Consider the following 22,105-nt stretch of genomic DNA (forward strand, 5'->3'; position numbering starts at 1 on the left):
ATTATCTAATTCTGTTAAAACTGCATTTTGTGCTAATTACACTCTAAACAGATTATATTCCCAACAATACTTACAAAGATGAAAACACATAGACACCGAGGGATGAGAACAAACTAGAAATTAGAAGACCTAATAACGCAGCAGCGAAAACAAAGAAGCCTTACCACGAAGACTACTTCCACAAACTCAAGAAAACACACCAAAACTTTCTTCAAAACAAGTTTTATTTAATTCCAAGATATTTTTCTTTGTGTTATGTGACTCTTCTTAAATAGAAAAACAAACAAGACTCCTAGTAAGACTAGAATTATAAAGAAAAAGAAAGTATCAAATCATACCCTAAAAAGACTTCTTATAATAGAGGAAACAAATCATGAATCAAAATTGAATCTGTTTCCTAATCTAATTTGACTCTAGCATTGAATTTATAATTTCCTAATCTAAATTGACTCTTAACTTTAATACAAAAAATAAACTAAATGCTGATTATTTTTGGATTTTAGGCAAAACTGGGTATTGCTGATGAGGTTTAAAAATCTGACAATCTGATTGGCTCCATCTCGTCGAGATAGGTGATTTACATATATCACATATCCAAATCCACCTTCCAGATTGAAAGATATGATTGTTTCTTTGCGGAAGTTAATAATACATATAAATCTGTATTTAGCTCGTGATTGTCCAAATCCTCCATGAAATTGTCCGTTAAGCGTCTTACATCACCTAATGACCAATTATAAATGTATTTATGTCATCATATCGTTCTTAATTATTTTATTTTATTTTATTTTATTTTATTTTTTGGGTAACGAAAAATCTTGGTTAGGTGTCAATAAGGTAATTCTAAATGTGATTTCATACGTTCTTAATTTTCACCTAAGATAAACTATAATCATGCATTAATCAATAAACTACTTGATGAAAGAAATGAAAGAGAGGATTGCAGATCTGGTATTTGTTTGAGAATGATATCATGTGCAAATAAGAAGCATCACACGTGAAAGAGCCAGTGATTATTATTGGTTAAGCATTTAATCTGAAATTAAACATTAGTATAAGTGCCACCAGTGCACAATGTTGATATAATAATTATAGCTAGGAATACAGACACAGTTAATGAAATCAGATTCCTCGCCAAGTCAAGCTATAGCCGTTTGAGTGGGAGCCACAAAATTGTTTACTCAATATCAAACAAAACCTAAAGTTCTTAACCTGTATCTTTCTTATGTAACCCAAATTCATTTTTTATCCTCCAATTCTACTTAATCATGGAGTTTAATCACACTAGATAATTATTCCTAACCAAATTCATTTTTTATCCTCCAATTCTACTTAATCATGGAGTTTAATCACACTAGATAATTATTCCTAACTTCTAGAGCCTTTAACGTCCCAATTCTACTTAATCATGGAGTTTAATCACACTAGATAATTATTCCTAACTTCTAGAGCCTTTAACGTCAACCTTTTCTCTCACTTAATTCTATATAATCATTTTCTGTTAAAATTAACAATTATCTTAGTGTTAAAATTGACTCTAACTTTAATACTAAAAATAAACTAAATGCTGATTATTTTTGGATTTTAGCCAAAATTGGGTATTACTGATTAAATTTTAAAATTTTGACAATCTGATTGGCTCCGTCTGGTCGAGATAGACAATTTACATATATAACATGTCAGAACCTGCCTTCCGGATTGAAAGATATGATTGTTTTTTTGCGGAAGTTAATAATCCATATAAATTTGTATTTAGCCCGTGATTGTCTGAATCCTCCATGAAATTGTCCGTTAAGCGTCCTATATAAGTCTCCCCTTATTGAAAGAAGCTCGACCCTAAGCTTATATTTGTTAGAATAGTAGCTTCATTAATAAATAATTTTCTTCTCTTCCATCGATCAACATATGTCTTTTACTTAGCATTGATTTTCTACATTTGTTCTTTTTACTGCTCGGCTAGGACTGTTTGCGGAATCAAGTTCGTATATTATTCTTTCCCACACATTGTGTATTTTATTGATAGCCCAACTGTCAACACACATCCGCCAAGTCCTGTCCTTCTTAGGCACCAGGAGGGTTGGAACTGCGCATATGCTCATGCTCTCCCTAAGGTACCCCTTCTGTAATAAATCTTGCACCTGCTCCCGCAATATTTCGTGTTCAGTTGGACTCATCCTATAATGAGGAAGATTAGGAAGAGTGGCTCCAGGTACGAGGTCAATATGATGATGGATGTTTCGAAGCGGAGGCAATCCAGCGGGAAGCTCTTCAGGCATGATGTCACGAAACTCCTTCAAAAGGGAATTTAACTGTTCTGGAATGTCATTCGCAGAACCGGTGAATCCTTTATTCACTACTACAAACAAAAACGGGGCGTGCAAAGACTCCTTCTGAAACTCCCTCACGGCACATAACGATATTACAGAGTTTTTGTAAATTTTAGGAACACTACTTTCTGTCAGGGGACATAGGGTAAACTTCACATTGTCTTTAGTAAATTCTACTACATTCTCCCTTCTCTTATGATACGGATCCACATCAAACTACCACGGTCTCTCTAACATTAACCGACATGCATTCATATCAACAATATCACAAATAACTATATCCTTGTACCTGACAATAGAGAAATTAACTATCCTCTGTTCGGTGACCTTGATATCACCCACAGATGTAATTCATCCGACTTTGTAAGGGGAAGGGTGCTTCTGTGTCTGCAACTTTAGCCTATCTACTGCTTCTCGAGATATCAAATTCACTTGACTACCTCTATCAATTATCAACTCAATCACATGTTGATTCACCTTACAACGAGTTCGAAAAAGATTATGCCTTTGTGGGTCCTCAGCCACCCTTTTAGTTGTCAACATCATTTTGCGCACTATACACACCTTGCGCTCATCCTCGTCATACACATCATCAGGATTGACCGTATGGTGTTCGACCTCAGTCTCAAGCTCGCCTTCCTCGCTGTCCTCCTTTTCAACCATATTAACTCTACCATTGTTAGGACAGTTGTCGGATAGGTGTCCCATCTGTTGACAGCGACAACAGACAGGGATAGCATTTATTCTCATAAGTCCGAGCATAGGGATTATTATTGTGTCGATTCGACTGAACTCCTTTCGTTTGGTTTTGGAAATTCTGCTGATTTTACAAACCTCTATTCCCTTGCTTTGTCAAGTCCGTTTTATCATCTGCATCCTTTTGAGTATTGTTCTGGTTTTCAGTCTGCTTGTACCCTGTATTCTGACCTCGTGACAACTCACCAAATCTCTTATAATTTGACTGATATCTATTAGGACAGGTGAGTTGCGCTTCCACCTTCATAGCATGATAATTGCTTCATCCACACTATATATGGTTGTCAACTACACTTTATCCTTGATCGCGGTGCGAAGCCCACTAATGAACCTAGAAATTTGTTGTCCCATTGTTTCATTCTGGTTGTTCTGTGCCGATAGTCTATAAAACTCCTCGGTATACTGCCGGATTGTCCGATCCTCCTATTTACAATCCTAAAATTTCTGATAAAGAATTTGATCATAACCTGCCGAAAGAAATCGTAGACGTAGTGCCTCCCTTATACGTCTCCAAGTGCGAACATGTTGCTTGCCTTGGCGCCTGCGATTGTTTTGAAATTGCTCCCACTAAGAAGAAGCTCTACTACATAGTTTATAGGCCACGTATTTAACTTGTAAATTATCAGCAATTCTCATTAGGTTGAAATATGTCTCGACCTCAGCAAGCCAATCTAGAAAATCCTCCTCATCAAGATTTCCGCTAAAGAAAGGGAGATCAGCCTTGATCTTCGAAATCCAATCATTGTACCGACCAGGAGTAATAAACTAGTCATTATTTAGACCGAAAGTTAGATCTTTCTCCCCTTCTAAATCTGCATCCAAACCAACCCTAGTCGGCGGATCGCGGGTATTTGCCCCGCCTCCAACAGGTCCTCCGGCCGAGGGAACTGCCTGTTGCTTAGGGTTATTCCCAATCTGCAAGTTCCAAAGTGCCTCCATCATCAACTCATGTTGTTTTGATGATTGTTCCAGTTGTTGTTGCATTTGTTGTTGCATCAATTGGAGTGTTTGGATGATTACAATATTGGGATCATTGTTGTTCTCAGCGATTGCGCCGGATGAACCACACTCTGATACCAACTGACGCAACAGCGAAAACAAAGAAGCCTTACCATGAGGACTTCTTCCATAAACTCAAGAAAACACACCAAAACTTTCTTCAAGAGAAGTTTTATTTAATTCCAAGATATTCTTCTTTGGGTTACATAACTTTTCTTAAATAGAAAAACAAACAAGACTCCTAGTAAGACTAGAATTATAAAAAAAAAGTATCAAATCCTACCCTAAAAAAACTCCTTATGATAGAGGAAACAAATCATGAATCAAAATTAAATCTGTTTCCTAATCTAATTTGACTCTAGCATTGAATTTATTTTCTAATCTAAATTGACTCTTAACTTTAATACTAAAAATAAACTAAATGCTGATTATTTTTGGATTTCAGCCAAAACCAGATATTGCTGATAAGATTTTAAAAATCTAACAATCTGATTAGCTCCGTCTCGTCGAGATAGGCGATTTGCATATATAACATGTCAGAATCCGCCTTCCAAACTGTAAGATATGATTTTTTTTTGTGGAAGTTAATAATACATATAAATCTGTATTTAGCTCGTGATTGCCCGAATTGTAGGCTGTCTAAAAATCACAACAGATATCTTATCCCCATCAAACACCGATGACGGAAGTTACAATTTGACGACTTTCAGAATGCTACAATTTAAAGACTTTCACGTAGAAGGTTACAATCTGATGACCTTCATAACAACTAATGAAAGCTCTAATTCAACAGCCTTCACAATCAACATCGGGAGTTACAATCTGATGACTCTCATATTTTCAAGGAGCCAAGATGAAGGTTACAAGGTGAGGATCTTTACAACGCTCTAGCAAGAGAGACTACAAATTGACGGTCTCTTCATATTAAAACACAGATATCTCTCAAACCGTAAGGAATTTGACAAAACTGATGGAGCAAACCGAACCCTATGGGGTGGGTTTGGTCAGCTCCGTCTCGTCGAGATAGCCGATTTTTATATATAATTCATCCAATTCCGATTTACGGTTTGAAAGTTATGACCTGTTCTTCACAGCAAGTTATGTTCTGAAGTCCGTCTGCAAGACTGGACTTCGTCTGAACATTGGACTTAGGCTGAAGTTCACCAAGCCCGCCAGAGGCTTAGCTCTGCATCCAAGATTCAAAACGCAGAGGTCATGCCCGCGTTCCAAACTCAAAACGCAGAGGTCATGCCCGCGTTCTAAACTCAAAACGCAGAGGTCGTGACCACATTTGAGATTCAAAACGCAGAGGTCATGCCTGCGTCCCAAACTCAAAACGCAGAGGTCATGCCCGCGTTCTAAACTCAAAACGCAGAGGTCGTGACCATATTTGAGATTCAAAACGCAGAGGTCATGGCTACGTTCCAAACTCGAAACGCAGATTTTGTGGACTTGAAACACAGAGTTCAACTCTGCGTCCAACGACAAAAACGCACAGTTCATGCAGAGCCTAACTCTGCGTCCCAGGTCCAAGACGCACAGTTCATGCAGAACCTAACTCTGCGTCCCAGGTCCAAAACGCACAGTTCATCTCTGCGCATCGTGACCTGTGCGTTTTCAGCCTAAAACAGGCTCAACTCTGCGTTTCAGGTCTAAAACGCAGAGTTCGGGCCCAGAACGCTGTTTTCAGCGTTTGACTCGTTCAAGCACGATTTGAACGGTTCCAGAACCGTTTTCTCCCCACGATTTGAGGGGATCACTACCCTATCATGGAGAGATTTATGAGGGGCAGTTACACCCTATTAAACCCTCATTAAGAAGAGATTTAAGGGGACGGTTACACCCCTAAATCCCCTATAAATAACGGGAAACTCAACTGAGTTTAGATCCTCTCTTTTTGGCTGACTTTTTGGGGATCCTTGATCGGGCATCTTAGAGCTTTCTGCAGCAACGAAGTCCTTGGAGCATTCCCTTGGCTGATTAACCGAACTTTCGATTCAAATCAACTCTTTTTCAAGAGTTCAAACTCATTCAGAGTTAAACTCGATCCGAGTTATCAACTCGTCCAGAGTTTCCAACTTGCTCTGCAAGTTCTTCTAAACTCGGTCAGAGTTTCAAACTTGCCACGCAAGTACTTCACAACGTCAAATCGTGAGGAGAAGACCACGTTCCAGTGAATCAAGACGTTCGGATCGTCAACGGAGAGCAACCTCGACGCGAGCATTTGAGGGAGGCATTCCATCGCCACCGTGAAGAACCCAGAATTAAACAAAGGGGAGAATCCAGATCATTCTCCTCTCTTTTATAATCAGAAAATCCAATTGTAATCGAGATTGAGAGAGTTGTAATCATTCTTTTTCTAAGTAGTTAGAGAGAATAAATCAAATACGATTCTTTCATTATTTCTTTTATTACAAATTTTCCACAAACACGAATCCTTCATTAAATTGTCCGTTAAGCGTCCTACATCACCTAATGACCAATTATAAATGTATTTATGTCATCATATCGTTCTTAATTTATTTTATTTTATTTTTTGTGTAACGAAAAATCTTGGTTAGGTCAATAAGGTAATTCTAAATGTGATTTCATACGTTCTTAATTTTCACCTAAGATAAACTATAATCATGCATTAACCAATAAACTACTTGATGAAAGAAATGAAAGAGAGGATTGCAGATCTGGTATTTGTTTGGGAATGATATCATGTGCAAATAAGAAGCATCACACGTGAAAGAGCCAGTGATTATTATTGGTTAAGCATTTAATCTGAAATTAAACATTAGTATAAGTGCCACCAGTGCACAATGTTGATATTATAATTATAGCGAGGAATACAGACATAGTTAATGAAATCACATTCCTTGCCAAGTCAAGCTATATATAGCCGTTTGAGTGGGAGCCACAAAATTCTTTATTCAATATCAAACAAAACCTAAAGTTCTTAACCTGTATCTTTCTTATGTAAGCCAAATTCATTTTTTATCCTCCAATTCTACTTAATCATGGAGTTTAATCACACTAGATAATTATTCCTAACTTCTAGAGCCTTTAACGTGAACCTTTTCTCTTACTTAATTCTATATAATCATTTTCTGTTAAAATTAACAATTATCTTAGTGTTTTTAAATAACAAAAATGAAATAATTAAAAACGACTAGAGTTTCACAATGCTAAAAATATTGCTCAACATATTTTCCAATCTCAAAAAAACCACTTGTGTCAGAACGGCTATGTTTAGAATTTGAATAGCAGTTTGATTACTATAATGGTTTACATGCTGATGTAATATTTTTCCACTTAAAAACAGAAAAATAAAAAACAATCCCATGGGCATAAGACTGATTAAACACCGCCCACATAAAAAATAAATTGGAAGAATAGAAGAGGGTTTAAACAAAGCCCTTCAGAGGACAAAGTGACAGAGTTGTTCCTAAAATTATGCTTGAATCAAGCATAGTCTTTGACTGGATAAGCAAGATGCATGTAAATAAATAAATAAATAAATAAATATATATATATATATATATATATATATATATATAACAATAATAATAATAAAGGAAGGGGAAAAAATAGAGAAAAATCAGTGACAAATGGTTAAGGCCATAAAGCTCTTCACTAAACATGAAACGCTCCTGATATCTTTCTCGATCTGACTCTTTGAGTTGAAAACACGATTATTATTTTCTAAAGCGAGCCAGAAAGTTACATTGACTACATTTTTTTCATTCGTTTCTTAAGTTAATGAAAATTGGCCTTTGTTCTTGCATATGATGAAAGCTCTAATAATATGGCAATAATTTTTCCTTCAAAGCAAAAAGTATGAAGAAGTAACCACCTTAGCTTGAAGGAAATAAAAAGATCAAAAGGAAACAAAACAAAAAAAACAGAACAACAAACTCAAGCGCACCACAAAACTAAAGTTACAGAAAACAAGGGCCCTAATCATAAAGCAAATAACCACAAACGGAATAAACAAAACATACATAGTCAAATCCCCTAATTTATGTGTAAATGAGTCATATACGATGTACCTTAAGGGGGTCTCAGAATCTTGTCCAAATGATACCCATATAAATAGAAAAACTAAAGAAAGGAAAAGCAGATAAATTCATGATATGGTGATTATGAGTATAATGATGGTTAGAAAACCAAGACTCAAACCCGTGCAAGCTATAATCATAGCATCAACATGCCCAAAAGCAAAGAATGAAATATTTACAAATATATTAAAGTTTGGTACTTGGCCTAACATAATATCCTCCCTTTCATCATTACCTTTATCCATCCAATTTCAAGTGAGAAGCTCCCCTTTATTAGACAATCTCTGTATTTTTTTTTTTTTGCTTATACTTCTCATTGACTACATCTCACCTACGGGCCATATTGAGACCGCGGCTTATTTCGCCGTTTCGATTCTCCTCCCCCCCCGCCGCCCTCAAGAAGTTTAAAAAGCTCACCAATCTAAACGCTCATCAGGAATGCTCATCTCTCTCCTCACGGTCTCCGCCTCGTTCTGCCTCTCTTCAGAGAAAATAGCATTACTCCTCCTCTCACTCTCTCAATCGTCTCTCTTCTCTCTCTCATGGCTCCCTTCGCTCTTCAAAGAAATGAAGGGAGTAAACTTCTCTTGTGTATCACCAGCATCAGCTGCAGTGTGCACAAGCATCGACCGCCGTTCAATGGTTCGTCCTACAATCATTGGACGGTCATCATCTACCGGTCGACACTTGAGAACCAAGTCTGTCAGTCAATTGCCGAAACCTGCTGGCTCAAAGCCTAAGTCTTATAACACTGAAAAGTTTCGAAAGAGCTTAGATTACAGGCATAGTGATCTAAAAAGCCCTGCAGACTCTTCAAGATATTTGCTCGACGATACAACTTTTATCGACATGTATCCTGAGTTCGAGCCAAAATCTTCATCCTTGACGGTGTTCGATCATGACAAGGTTTTGGCACGATCGCCGATATGCACTGGTACACCAAGGCTTTTTAGGCCTATGAAGGAAAATGAAGCGTCTTCAACACTTGTAAGGTCATCTTCTGCTAGAACACACCAGAACAAGGCTTTAGCTCAATCTCTAGTGAAAAAAGACGATACATCGACATCATCTGCTCCAAGGCCTTCTAATTCTACTAAATCACATCATGATCAGGTTTGATTCAAAAGTTACAAGATAGAAAAATACAATATCTAATAGTAACTATATTCTAATTAAATTGAGCTCTCATCTTTCCTTAGGTGGTGGTTTTAAGGGTGTCATTGCATTGCAAAGGATGTGAAGGGAAGGTGAGAAAACATATATCTAAAATGGAAGGTAAGCATTATATTTGCCGCATATTTTGTGTATATATGTTTGATGTTATATATGATAGTATATTAAGCTTATATTGTGGATATATATATATAGGGGTCACATCTTTCAACATAGATTTTGCGACGAAGAAGGTAACTGTGAAGGGCGATATAACGCCGTTGGGGGTTCTTAACAGCGTTTCGAAGGTGAAAAACGCGCAATTTTGGCCATCTGGGCCATCTAGCGCATGAACAGATTGTATTATGTAACTTCATGATGATGTTTGTAAAAGAGTAGTACTGAATGTTTCCAAGCGTTTTGTGTATGAAAAGACTAGAAATCGAAGGAACGACCTTTGGTTTTCCTCTGCCTTTTGCTTTTCTCTCTCAGGTTCAAATTTAGCAGAAAGGGTATCGTAGCCACAGTCCAAGTTCACAACTTTGAAGGTTCTTTTGTCCAAAGCTGGATAACTTGAAAGGATGCTAAGGGATGCAATTTTATGGTATGAGTGGGCGCTTTATGTAAAGTTCTGTTTTATACTTTTCCTCAATCTGAGACCCTTTGTTGATTGTGCTGTTACTTTCAACAGCCGGAATGAGTAAAACTTTTTCTAGGAGTAAGGGCCATTCCTAGTGTGTTTTTTTTTTTTTTTTTGGATAAGAAATTTGAACATAGAGTATATACCCAATTGCGCCATCAACAAGATAGATTTTTTTTTAAAGTTATAATTGCATTGATTTTCGTATTGTCGGTACTTATTTAGTATTATGTTTGCCCTGGTATGGTATACTGACTGTACTAATTTAAATTTGACAGGAAAAGACATGTAGTTTCCTCCTTCCTTTCTATATGATTTTCTATAGGGTGTATGATTCTTTCCACCTTTTTGTGACTGCTGTTGTTAATTAGGGGTTCATAATATTAAAACCAGAGACTAGACCAACACTCATCAACTCATTTGCCACATTTTTGTCTAAATTGAAGGCCAGCATCCAGGTCAGTTATCACAATGATGGGCCTTTTTCTGATAAAATGCCATACCTCCTTAAAGAAGGAGATTGAAATTCTTAAAGAAGGCAGAGCTCACAACCATCAAAACCTCGCTCATAAATAATCCAACAGTACCCACATGAGCATTCAAGCAATCCAAGCTGGTATTTTGTCTCATGTCACAGATATACACCGAGCTAATTAAGCTTCAGCATGTACACATGCGACCTGTGTTATTTGGGAACAGCTTACCCAGCAATAATCCAAAGAATCCAAATTTTTATACTAAGTTCAAGATATACGTCATATGGACACTTACTATGAGGCCACATCTTTGTTTTACCCATGTCAGACCCAAAAAAGATACTGTTTAGAGTATATGAAATTATAACCATCAAACTTCGTCGTAACTTTAGAGTTTTGATGTAGCGGAAGATACATTAAGATATTATCAAAGAAACCCTGGTTTAAAACCCATACATAAAATAGTCCGTATTTCTAGCCCATGAGAAGGAATCTCGACCTACAGAAACATTTCAGAGTATAAAATTATAGCCCTCGATTTTCATCTTAGAAATTCAGAGTTTTGGTACAGTGAAAAGGTAACTTTAACTTACTACGTACTATTTTACAATTTGTGGTCTTTCCATACGTTCTCTGTGTGTTCTTCCTACATCACATGTTCACGTCGATGCTTCTTAGATCAAAACTGAATTTACCAAACATCGATTCAGTATCTCTTTAAAGGGTTTTTTTAGCTACACTATGTTTTTGATAATTACCACTTATGCATATCCGGTACCTCTGATAAGATTCTCAGATTATTTCCACCGTAAAACATTTGATATTCCAACCATTCTTCAAGCAGTCCAGTTTCAATATCACAATTTGAAGAGGGTTAGGTATAGTAACCAACACAACAAAGCAACTCCATATATCGTCACACATTCCTTTTCTTGTATCCTAAATATATAAATCTATCTTGTATCCTAAATATATAAACCTTTGCTTTTCTTAGTTTGAAATATGTAGGAATACCAAATCTCTAGTTCTTGAACAAGAGCTCTTTATTAATATGATCCTATCCTTCTCATACAAGAAAATAAGTCTGGTAAAGGTAGCTAAAACTAACTAGTCAACTCCACTAAAGGAAAGCTTAGCAGACAACTAACCTTCAAATTAACAAAATTAACATGATAAACGTAGTGCTAATTAACTTAGGTTTTCTGTACAATAAGATGTAGAACCTCAAAACTCCTTAATACCCTCAAAATCGATCAGTTCTAATACAAGAAGTTGTTAGCTCTATATATTGATATAAATTACTCATCAAACTAATACAAGATGGAGTAGATTATTTTCCTACCAAATCCAACAACAAACCATTAACCACTTCTCTAATCTCACAATACTCCTCATATAACTTCATCCACTTAATCGCCATTTCAAAATCCCACCCCATAATCACTCCTCCATGTGCATGGAAAACTTGCCGTTTCTCCTCTTGTCCATTCTCACCATCACTTGCCCCCCAGTCTTTGCTCGTCCCCTTAAGAAAACCGATAATTTCATTACCTTTTTCACTAACAATATGTTTGAAAATTCAATCCCATTCTCAACGCCCATGACCAATAATAATGGCAAAACTCCCTTCTTCCACACAAATGGTGATAAGGCTAGAGGAAAACCTAAGGGGCGTGTTCGCAGTTTCTCTAGTAGAGGAGAAATACCCTTAGGTTGTGTTAAACGTATTATTTTACTCCCATAGAGTTTCAATGATATTCAAGAATAACAACAAATTTCTTTTCTTAGCAGGTTGGTTATCGGTCATCACTAATGTACAAACATTGGAAATTGGGAATATGACCGTGATTGAGGAGGAGCTAATAAGCACGTCTCCGTTGAAGGGTAAAGTTCAAGGGATATATGTGGCAAGCTTGGGGGATACAAACATCAGTATGTTGGTAATTAAAGCTGTTTTTGATGGTGGAAGATTTCAGAATAGCCTGAGATTCTTCGGGGAGTTTAAGCCAGGTTTGTCTGAGTCTCATATAGCTGTCGTTGGCGGTAGTGGGAGATATCATGGTGCAAATGGCTTTGCTATAGTGAAGGCTATAGATGAGGGAGTTTTCGAAGGAATGAGGAAGAAGAACAAGCTCTTGTTCAAAGTGTATATCAAGTAGTACGTGAGTACAGGTTCAGATAATATGTTTATTTATGACTTAATGCTTAAATATCAGCATTTTACGAGGAAATCATGTATTTGTTTCGTTAATGTGTATGGAAATTTATTAAGCATGTACTGAATTTTATTGCATTTTGATTTGGATGTGTGAGGCTTCAATATATGGAAATTCCTGCTTACCCTGATGGAATATTCTCAAAACATTATCTATTCCTTAGAACTGAATTTAATTGACAAGTATTCATAATAATATGCCCCGTGCAGATGAAAATCCAAACTAGAAGTATGATTAATTGCAGTTAGAAACACATAACTGATTAACTATAAGAAATCCTACTCTTGCCCCCCCCCCAAAAAAAAAAAAAAAAAAACCACATAATACATTATGGTGAACATGTAAAAATATAAACTAAATAAATGAGGAACCCACATAATAACAAAACGGAACAAAAGAATAAGAATATGTGTAAACAAAAGTTTTATCTTGCTAGTTTGGTTCATTACGAATCAAAATTGATCATGAGATGAATTAATCGAAACATGAATGAGTTCAATGAAGAAAAACACACTCACATGTCTTTTTTACTTAACCATATGATACAAGCTACAAAATCTTAAAACATTCCACTTTTAGCTCTCCTCATTGAGTCTTTTGCGGAAGTCAGTTACCATAAGAGGAAGTCCTTCCCTCAAAGAAACCTTTGGTTCCCAGTTCAGCAACTCCTTTGCCTTGCTAATATCTGGCTTTCGCATATGAGGGTCATCTGCAGTATTTGGTTTAAATTCAATAGTTGCAGTTGGATCAATTGTTTCTTTCACAACCTGAATAAAAATAACAAGTGAGTTTTTTTTTGGATGAAAGATTATAAAGACATTATGATCTTCTAAGTTATAATTCATGGACAAACCTCAGCAAGCTCCAGCATGGTGAACTCCCCAGGGTTTCCTAAGTTAAAAGGTCCAACATGATCACCTTCCATTAGTGCCATTAATCCTGCAACCTAGTAAATTTTTAGGGAAAAAAATTATCACAGTTAATATCGCTATGTATCAAACAAATGTAGTATCTTTACGATAAAAAAATGCAATACATATCATATCCTTCTTAATTGTCATCAATAAGTTTATGATATCTATGTGAAATTATATGTAATGATGTTTAATGTGAATTTAGATACATTGCCTCTTAAGCTATTAACCTCAATTGGAAAGTTCCTTTTTAGGTTCAATTAGACAACAATATGCTGAATAACTGTGAAAAAATGGAGAGCTGAGTGGTGTGGACTACATAATTCAGTTCAGTGGAGGATCCATATAGTCAATAAGTCGAGGACTCGATAAGGAACAAACACAAAAAAGTACGAACTTGAAACAAGAAAAGCAATGAGGTTATGATAAATATAGACAATAATATTGCTTTTGAAAAACTTCCTTATTTATTAAAAATTCTGGCACATGATGTATGCCCATAACGCATGATTTTCTAAACATTAGCAACAAAAATGGCAATGATCAAACAAGAATTGTTCTCAATAGCATACATGTAGTTCATAGGGAAAAAATATTAAAGGCATAAAGATATGAAACAATACCAGATCAGAAACATATTGGAAACTTCGAGTCTGCTTTCCATCTCCATAAACAGTCATTGGTTGTCTACGTAGAGCCTGTAAAAATAAATTTAAGAAATTCAAAAATCATAATTGCTAAGTTTTTTGAAATGCATATGCAAACATGGATGCATAAAGGATTATGCATGCTAAAAGTGTTTAGTGAAGACCTGAGCAACAAAATTACTAACAACCCTCCCATCATCTATGCACATCCGAGGCCCATATGTATTGAAAATACGCGCAATGCGCACCTGAAAGAACCATTATAGAGATTAATTTTCCATGAAGCAAATAGAAGATTATAACAAGTTCAATAATGATCATTATTGCTAGAAATGCATTCACATAATATTATTAGGATCTACTTTGAGTGGTGGTGAAATGCAACAATGCGGAAAGTTTTACAAAGATTATGTTGGTGATGAGATAGGACGAGCTTAATGTTTATTGGGGCATTTCATCGAATAGTTGGCATCAAGTGTTGCCACATTATAAACAGGCAAAACACTGGAAATTTTCATTTTTGTACTGTCAAATATTATTTTCTAACGGAAAAATAATAATTATCTGGTATATATTGAATTGACATGGGAAACGACACACCATAAACTAGTACTAGCTTCATCAAGAAACTGTATGCATATAACATTGACTAGGAAAGAGTATATAGTTTACCTCAAGCCCTGCACCTCTGTGGTAATCCATAGTCAAAGTCTCAGCGGTCCTCTTACCTTCATCATAACAACTCCTCTCCCCTGAACAAAAACCCAAAACACCATCAAATAAACTAATTAACAAACTATTTGAAAAAAAAAAAATTTAACCAATAACAAAAACATTAGCAAATAGCCACACCTATGGGATTGACATTTCCCCAGTAAGTTTCTTTCTGAGGGTGCTCAAGTGGGTCTCCATAGACTTCACTGGTACTTGTTATTAGAAATCTAGCTCCAACCCTCTTGGCCAATCCCAACATGTTCAATGTCCCCATCACATTTGTCTTGTAATGTTAGTCAAGGATTTCTTAAATAAATAAATAAATAACTAGTGTTTTAGGGCACGCAAAATATATATGCACGACACAAATTGTTAAGGGAACCGAATGTTTGTCATTTTTATTCTTTTTCTACTGTTTCAGAGTTAGAAATTCGGTTCTGCTGATTTTTCAGGTGTGAAGACATTTTCGGATTACCACAGAACAAACAATTGGGATGAGATCCGACGAGTTTCGAATTTGAAAAAAAAAATTGCGTAGGAATAAAGGCTTTGCTACATGGATCCAAAATATAGGACCAACAGAGGACATGTGAGGTGTCCCCTCCTATTGCATAATGAGCTGACCAACAGAGGGACATGTGAGGTGTCCCCTACGTATGTTGATCTCATATTTTGAGTCATTGGAGAATTTTTTTAGGAATAAATATCGCGGGAGAAGGATATGATGGTCTTGATGGGATTGAACTTGTAGTGCACCGGCGACGCGGGGCACGCGAGGTGGTAAATCTGATCCACCTCCAACAAGATGGGCTCCACCACGTCGTGCCGGATCAGCTCGAACCTCGGGTTCCCCAGGTGGTGCGCCACGTTCTGCTTCCTCCCCGTGAAAAAGTTGGTCCGATGACGATGGACGCGTGTCCCGCCCTCTCCACCAGCGACGGTCGACGAGGTGGGACCCGACGGGAACCCGCCCAGCCGGTGACGCAGCCAACCCGGAGCCCTGGCCTCGTCGACCACCGACGGGAGCGCGGCGGAGCGGCGGGGCGCGTGGGGAGACGGAGGCCCGAGGCGACGGCCGGCGAGGAGGCGGAGGTGCGCGCGGTGGAAGGAGGAGGGGCGGGGGGAGTCGAGGGGCGGTAGAGGGAAGAAGGAGGAGGCGATGAAGGCGCCGATGACGAGGAAGAGGAGGCGCGGGAGCGGGAAGGAGGAGGGGGAGGAGGAGGCGGAGCGGGTGGGAGGAGGGGCGGTCTGGTGCGCTCGCAGAGGTGCGGTATGGGCCCCGACGCCGACTGGGCTGTTGTAGAAGGCTGCTTCATCGAGCGTGAGGGGTGGGTGGGTGTGTGGGTGGGGGGGGGGGGAGGGGAATTCTGGCTGGTGTTCGCGGCGGCGCAATGTACCGCGAGGAGGGAGGGTGGAGAGGGAGTGAAGGGGGCGGAGGTAGTATAGAGTTTAAGAGAGGGAGGGGGGCACGGTGGAGGGAGGAGAAGGAAGGATAGGGATTTTGAATCCGAGAATGTTGGAGATCTTGCCTCCTGCTGACTGAGGAGCTGATGTCGTCGATGCTCAAGTGTTAGAAGTGGGCTTGGGCTGGAACGGTTGGCCAACTGGGCCGGGAGAAAATGGGATTTTTTCCAGCGGCGAACGTACGTGGAGTTGGCATGTCCAAATCAACACCAAAAACGATCACAAAAATTAAAACAAAATCTTATTTAACGGGCTAATAATTTAATTCTTCGGCTTAACAAATGGACAAACTATGTTAATTCTTCCCTCCAAACTACATAAACCATAGGGAAGTAACAATAAGGAAAATATCAATAGGGTATACTTAAAATTATAACGATGACGTATATTTTTTAAAGACAAAAAAAAACTGGTAGTCAGAATTTAGACTGAGCTAAATGCATTCTTTTGATGACCCGTTTTCAAGGCCCATGCCAAGAATGCAATTTCGAAATTAAACTCCATTCTAAGTCTACCATTAAATTCAATGGTCGACGTCACCGAAAAAAATAGATAAAATCAATACATATACAGTATAAATAAATAAATGTATTTGACCATATTCTCTACGCGCAATATTGTAATCCAGTGAACTTTACGGGTTGTTGATAGTATTTTCTTAATATAACATGCATTTATATACTGCCTTAAGGCTATGTTTGGTTTGAGAGAAAGGGGGAGAAAAGAAAAAGAAAGAGAAAATAAAAAGAAAGGAAAAGAAAAAGAAAAGAAAATGATATTCTTTTTATTGTTTGGTTAGAAAGAATATTGTAAGGAAAGTTAAAAGAAAATTCATAAGAAAATCATTTTCTCTTGTTTGGTTGTCTTTCTGAGGAAAAGAGGAAGAAAATTATCACAACATAATTTTAATTCATACTTTTTGGATTTAAAAAAATTAGCAATTTCCTAATACAAAAACTTGAGTGGCTATCAACATCGAGTTTGTAAATATTAACAAGCAGAAGCACAACCACAATTCCGCTAATTAAAGAACAACATTTCTCACACATAATATTTGCAGAAAGAAAGGTCAATGAAAGAACCAAAACAAATCAAAAGTAAATGTCATGATATTCCTAATATAAAGTATAATCCATTTCTAGTCACAAAGTCTATTACAATCAATTTCATAAAAAAAATCTTAACCAACAAAATCTATTACAATCAATTTCATATATAGAGAATCTTAACCAAAGAGAGAGAAAAATATGCCGAAGTCCTTGGTTTTTGACTTTAGTGAGCCCATCAAAACATCAATCTCGCATCCTTCATCCCCTGAAATTAATTCAAAAAATTTCAAATAAGTAGAATATAAACATCAAAAACCTATAAAATTAGCAAAACATATGCATAATATAACTACTATATGTTAGCTAAACCAAAAGAAGAAAAATGATAGTGATAAAACCCTTCCAAGGAAAAACCATCACATGACAGTGATACATACATTCGCGATGACATATTCATGAATATACATGCGATACATGGGACAATGTGGGCAACAAGATTACTTGCTAACATGTTTGAAAATCTGAATTGCGAAATGAAGTTGATGCAAGACTTCAGAATTCACCCGGATCAAAGATTAATTTCAAGCACGGTGTACCCAACATCGATAATCCCAGTCATTTTTTCAGTTGGAATCATAAAGCTTCACAAAGAGAGAAATCACATCACAAATAGGGTTATGTGAAGAAAGCAAAAGATGTCTTTTGGAGGGTAGAGTAATGAGCAGGCTCTGATTTGTGTCTGGAGCTTCACATGGCTTCAAGACACGAATGATGAGAGAATTGTACCATTTTCCAGCCTGATTGATGAAGCAAAAGGGATGGCTGTACCTTTTTCCATGCACTATGTTAATTAGCATATCCAAGCCTAGACAAAGGAGAAGCTGGAGAGGAGTTCGGTTAAATTTCAGTGGCTGCACTCTGCCAGTTATTACCTTATCAGTACACTAAGCAGTAGTTGATGAGTATATATGAGACCTGAATCTGGCAATTATATGCACAGCTACGGAAAAATATGTTTACTACACATGAAAACTAAGCCTTTTGGTAAATTTGTAGAAGGTATTGTTGGAAACAGAAATGTTTTGAGTTCAGCAAACATGGATAAAAACCAATAAGTTTTTATCAGTTTTGTCATTATACCTTAAACTTATGAACTAAGTGGTAAAATGAAAACATGTAATTAGAGTGTAAATTAAATTAAATTACCTCCTAATACTCTGCTTGAAAGAATTTAAGCAAAAGTGAACCTGAATTTACGAGCAAATAAACATCAGCTTATGCTTGCTGCCTATTTGAAAAAGCGTTCATACGCAACTCAGTCCAATTTCACTTGCAATAATTTCAGCAAACTGAAAGTAATTCAAGCAGAAGAACTATCGTACATATATGCTACCATTGTTCTAAACCGGAGCAGACATTGGCCTATTGCAGAAACATGACCAGAGTACAATTTAGATAAAAATAATAAATGACTAATTATTCAACATACCTTTATGTAATCTTCCCAAACTTTTGGCTCCGCATCCATCATCCTTGTCACTCGATTAAATGCAAATCCACTAGAAGAATTCTGCATGTCTTGAAATGCGCCCATATCTTTTTTAAGTGTCTTCAATCGGTTTTTAATATGATCCACTTCAACCTTTATTCCACATTTAGCATATAACTCTGCACATGTTGCTTGATAAGCATGATATGAGAAACTTCGATCGGGCTTTTGCCCTTTGTGCACTTGTTCTCTCAATGTTTCAGTTAAGCAAATATCCATCTTCTCTGTCCATACAATATTTTTCTTTGAACTTGATTGACTTCCAAGTTGTGAATCCATATGAACGGCCTGCTTGTTAATATGCAACATTACTTAAAAGATTAGTATTTGACAAGCGAAGCATATATATATAAATGCAACTAGATACAAAAGTATGGAAAAGCTTGATATCCTGGAAAAGCTATCTCCCTCTTCCAGGAACACAAGACATAAGGAAGAGGGAAAAAAACAATGAGGAACTTGAAGGAATAGAGAACCATACAGTGATAAACATAAAGAACCAATTCAATGAAAAGGTAAAAACAAAATCATATATTCAAAGTTCACAATTCATTAATTTGGCAGCAATACATACTTGTTATATGAAAACAAATTGCAATAATACATGCCATTTTTCCAATATCAACAAGTTCATGCATGAGAATTCTATATATAGCAAATTAATTATATATAGCTATCTATATAGAAAGCTAAAATTACTTGTGTATCTGTGCACATAGTACTATATTTAACAATTTTTATCAGAAACAATTAAACTGAATATATGCAACCTGCACAAACAACAAGAGGGAGCTCAAATAACCCATCATTGGACATCTTTGGCCTGAATACCAACTTCTTCAAGAACTTATCAGCCATTGAGAGCTCACCAAGCTCTGAAAGTTCACAATTCAGATGGATTCCCAAATAATGAATTAGAACAAAGAAATGTGATGTTTAATTTACACAGAACCTCATTAGCCTAAATGCACAGAACCTCAATATTGTGAAACTGTAAGTTGTTAAATTGCAATCTAATAATGTGACCAAAGAGTTTAAATTCCTCTTCTTAACATTTTCATTCTGTTGGTGCGTGCGCACACGTGCAACAAATTAAACTTCAAAAAACAAATATGAACAGAATTTACCTCGGATGAATTTGTATTCATGTTGACAGAGAGATCCAAGAGAAACCTGCAGTAGAATCTGGAGCGGTTCCGAAAAGATCAAAGATATCACCAAAGACAACCTAATTGCGAGTGAACAAAACGAAAACATCAATTCAGATTTAGTGATCATCGATTTTGCCATTAACTACAAAGCAAAAAAAGGAAAAAAAACATTTGAAATTTTCAAAAAACAAATAAAGAGCACCATCCTGAATAAAAACTGATTATTGTCAGATAACTTCGAATAAATTCAAAAATACTTCAAAAAACAAATAAAGAGCACCATCCTCAAGAGATCCAAGTGGATGTAATTAGTCAAGTTGAATGCCGGGAGTAGATTTTCGAATAAATTCGAAAATACTTCCTTCAAAGAGATAATAATGTTATCCCATTTTAAGTTTTAATAATAGTAGTTTATGTGCTTATGACAGGGGAACGAAAGAACCTGCAGTTAATTGGCTATGACCTGATTCCCATTTCGCGTATGGAGTTTCTTTATGTGGTGTTATTTTAGGATAAACGACACAGCATCCTTATTTAACAAATAAAGAGTGATTTAAGTAGCATAGACACTTATCCAGCTCTTCAATATACACACAAAAAAAAACTATTATAATTTATAACTGAAATTTATAACACTAAGCATTTACAAGCCAATAACTGAAAAGATAATTTACTCGAACGAGCAACTTAACAAGAAATGTAGGAATTGGAGTGAACATTATCTCTAAAAATCAGAATACAAGTTTCAGTTATAGAAAAAAAAAGCCCATTTGCTTCCCCTATCACATGAAACCCTTATTAACACAACATCATGGCTCCTGCATGTTTTCAGACAGGATGAAATAAATATTATTAGTGTTCGGAAGTGCAAAAGGAAGCAAATAATCAATGTGGACTGTTGTTAATGTTCCTTTATTTCTCTAACTTCAAAGTAAACAAGGTGGTGGATGAATATAACCTTTTCCTTTTTGTGCCTGGTTATTTCTTTAGCTGTAAGAATAGTATAAATTGAAGGTGATTTTGCTGAAGTATAGAACAAAATCCATAGAAGAGCATCCCCACAGAACAAAATCCATATAAAAAATAATTACGAGCTCGAATCGAAGCTCACCTTGGTAAATGCATAGTACTCAAAATTTGCAGATAACAAGAACTTAATAATACTTTCTCGAGATTCATTCAAATAGAACTGCATGAGAAGCATAATTAGGAGCATTTTGGATCGAGACCAAAACAGTACTGAGAAATAAACTAAATGTGGGAATAACCAAAATCCTCTTCATGAAATTAGCTAAAATTTTAAGATCTATTCCCTCACAATTGTTGACTAAATTGCCTGGATCCAAAATCGCAGCATACCAATCCATTCAAAATCTCGATCAGAATCTCATATTTCCATCAGATCGCTGGGTATACACAATATTCCCATAGCTAACAATCGATTCAAAATCTATACGAACAGTATATTGGAAACATTAACTAGGGTTTCTAAGGTCTTGTTCAAACCTTACCTTATCTCGGCGTCGGCGTCGGCTCGACAGCGGGAGGCGGGAGGTGGGAGCCGAGGATGCGTCGGCGTCGGCTCAACAGCGGGAGGCGGGAGGCGGGAGCCGAGGATGATAATTTGGGGGGAGAGATCGGGATCGCCGCGATCGCGTCGGGGGATTTTTTCCGAGAGAGAGAGAGGGGACTCGAGTTTGGCGACGAGGAGAGATCAGGATCGTCGCGATCGCGTCGGGGGATTTTTTCCGTCACTCTCCCTCGTTTTCACAAGGGCAGCGGAGAGAAATGGGGAACGAAAAATTATGTGTCTGTTTTTCTGCAGTGAAAATGATTTTCGTTTTCTTTTTTGTTTTCTTTTAAACCAAACACCAGAAACTCACTTTCTCTTTTATTTTACTTTCCTTTCTTTCCCTTTCTCTCAAACCAAACATAGCCTAAAAGAAAATTTGCTAGCTACGACTTTCCCGGAAAATAATAATAATTAAAGTCATCCTAGGGAAAT

The 22,105-nt window shown here is 36.8% G+C and overlaps 4 protein-coding genes across 5 annotated transcripts; 2 read left to right on the top strand and 2 right to left on the bottom strand.

The window, feature by feature from the left end:
- Positions 8,567 to 10,063, top strand: LOC109829655 (protein SODIUM POTASSIUM ROOT DEFECTIVE 1-like). Its single transcript, XM_020396705.1, has 3 exons — positions 8,567 to 9,241; positions 9,328 to 9,403; positions 9,497 to 10,063. Exons 1-3 carry the CDS (start codon positions 8,567 to 8,569, stop codon positions 9,631 to 9,633), a joined length of 888 nt encoding a protein of 295 aa, XP_020252294.1. The 3' UTR covers positions 9,634 to 10,063.
- On the top strand, positions 11,769 to 12,704 carry LOC109829924 (dirigent protein 10-like). Its single transcript, XM_020397018.1, has 2 exons — positions 11,769 to 12,108; positions 12,188 to 12,704. The coding sequence occupies exons 1-2, from the start codon at positions 11,847 to 11,849 to the stop codon at positions 12,553 to 12,555; spliced, it is 630 nt and encodes a 209-aa protein (XP_020252607.1). The 5' UTR covers positions 11,769 to 11,846; the 3' UTR covers positions 12,556 to 12,704.
- Positions 13,025 to 16,547, bottom strand: LOC109829658 (UDP-glucuronic acid decarboxylase 1-like). Its single transcript, XM_020396706.1, has 8 exons — positions 16,535 to 16,547; positions 15,611 to 16,194; positions 15,026 to 15,173; positions 14,846 to 14,925; positions 14,338 to 14,421; positions 14,150 to 14,224; positions 13,466 to 13,558; positions 13,025 to 13,379 (listed from the first exon to the last, which is right to left on the bottom strand). Exons 1-8 carry the CDS (start codon positions 16,545 to 16,547, stop codon positions 13,188 to 13,190), a joined length of 1,269 nt encoding a protein of 422 aa, XP_020252295.1. The 3' UTR covers positions 13,025 to 13,187.
- On the bottom strand, positions 17,425 to 21,976 carry LOC109829925. Of its 2 annotated transcripts, none has more exons than XM_020397021.1 (4): positions 21,607 to 21,976; positions 20,077 to 20,177; positions 18,890 to 19,237; positions 17,425 to 17,665 (listed from the first exon to the last, which is right to left on the bottom strand). In XM_020397021.1, the coding sequence occupies exons 2-4, from the start codon at positions 20,095 to 20,097 to the stop codon at positions 17,636 to 17,638; spliced, it is 399 nt and encodes a 132-aa protein (XP_020252610.1). In that variant the 5' UTR covers positions 20,098 to 20,177; positions 21,607 to 21,976; the 3' UTR covers positions 17,425 to 17,635. The 2 variants fall into 2 exon arrangements, with proteins under 2 accessions (XP_020252610.1, XP_020252609.1); XM_020397020.1 differs by having other exon boundaries at positions 21,612 to 21,975.

Source organism: Asparagus officinalis, chromosome 2 (assembly GCF_001876935.1).
Source record: "Asparagus officinalis chromosome 2, Aspof.V1, whole genome shotgun sequence".
In the NCBI taxonomy this organism is placed as follows: domain Eukaryota; kingdom Viridiplantae; phylum Streptophyta; class Magnoliopsida; order Asparagales; family Asparagaceae; genus Asparagus; species Asparagus officinalis.

Bases quoted from the DNA above. Each gene is read 5' to 3' on its own strand.
- LOC109829655 (XM_020396705.1), top strand. From the start codon at position 8,567: ATGCTCATCTCTCTCCTCACGGTCTCCGCCTCGTTCTGCCTCTCTTCA. The intron at 9,242-9,327 runs GTTTGATTCAAA...ATCTTTCCTTAG, and splicing joins CTAAATCACATCATGATCAG to GTGGTGGTTTTAAGGGTGTC. The intron at 9,404-9,496 runs GTAAGCATTATA...ATATATATATAG, and splicing joins ACATATATCTAAAATGGAAG to GGGTCACATCTTTCAACATA.
- LOC109829924 (XM_020397018.1), top strand. From the start codon at position 11,847: ATGTGCATGGAAAACTTGCCGTTTCTCCTCTTGTCCATTCTCACCATC. The intron at 12,109-12,187 runs GTTGTGTTAAAC...TTTTCTTAGCAG, and splicing joins TAGAGGAGAAATACCCTTAG to GTTGGTTATCGGTCATCACT.
- LOC109829658 (XM_020396706.1), bottom strand. The intron at 15,174-15,610 runs ATATCCTTCTCC...GACTAACATTAC, and splicing joins TCAATCCCATCAAGACCATC to AAGACAAATGTGATGGGGAC. The intron at 14,422-14,845 runs GTAAACTATATA...TGGTTCTTTCAG, and splicing joins ACAGAGGTGCAGGGCTTGAG to GTGCGCATTGCGCGTATTTT.
- LOC109829925 (XM_020397021.1), bottom strand. From the start codon at position 20,097: ATGAATACAAATTCATCCGAG. The intron at 19,238-20,076 runs GTAAATTCTGTT...ATTAACAAGCAG, and splicing joins TGAATACAAATTCATCCGAG to GCCGTTCATATGGATTCACA. The intron at 17,666-18,889 runs GTATGTTGAATA...AATTAATTTCAG, and splicing joins TTTGGGAAGATTACATAAAG to GGGATGAAGGATGCGAGATT.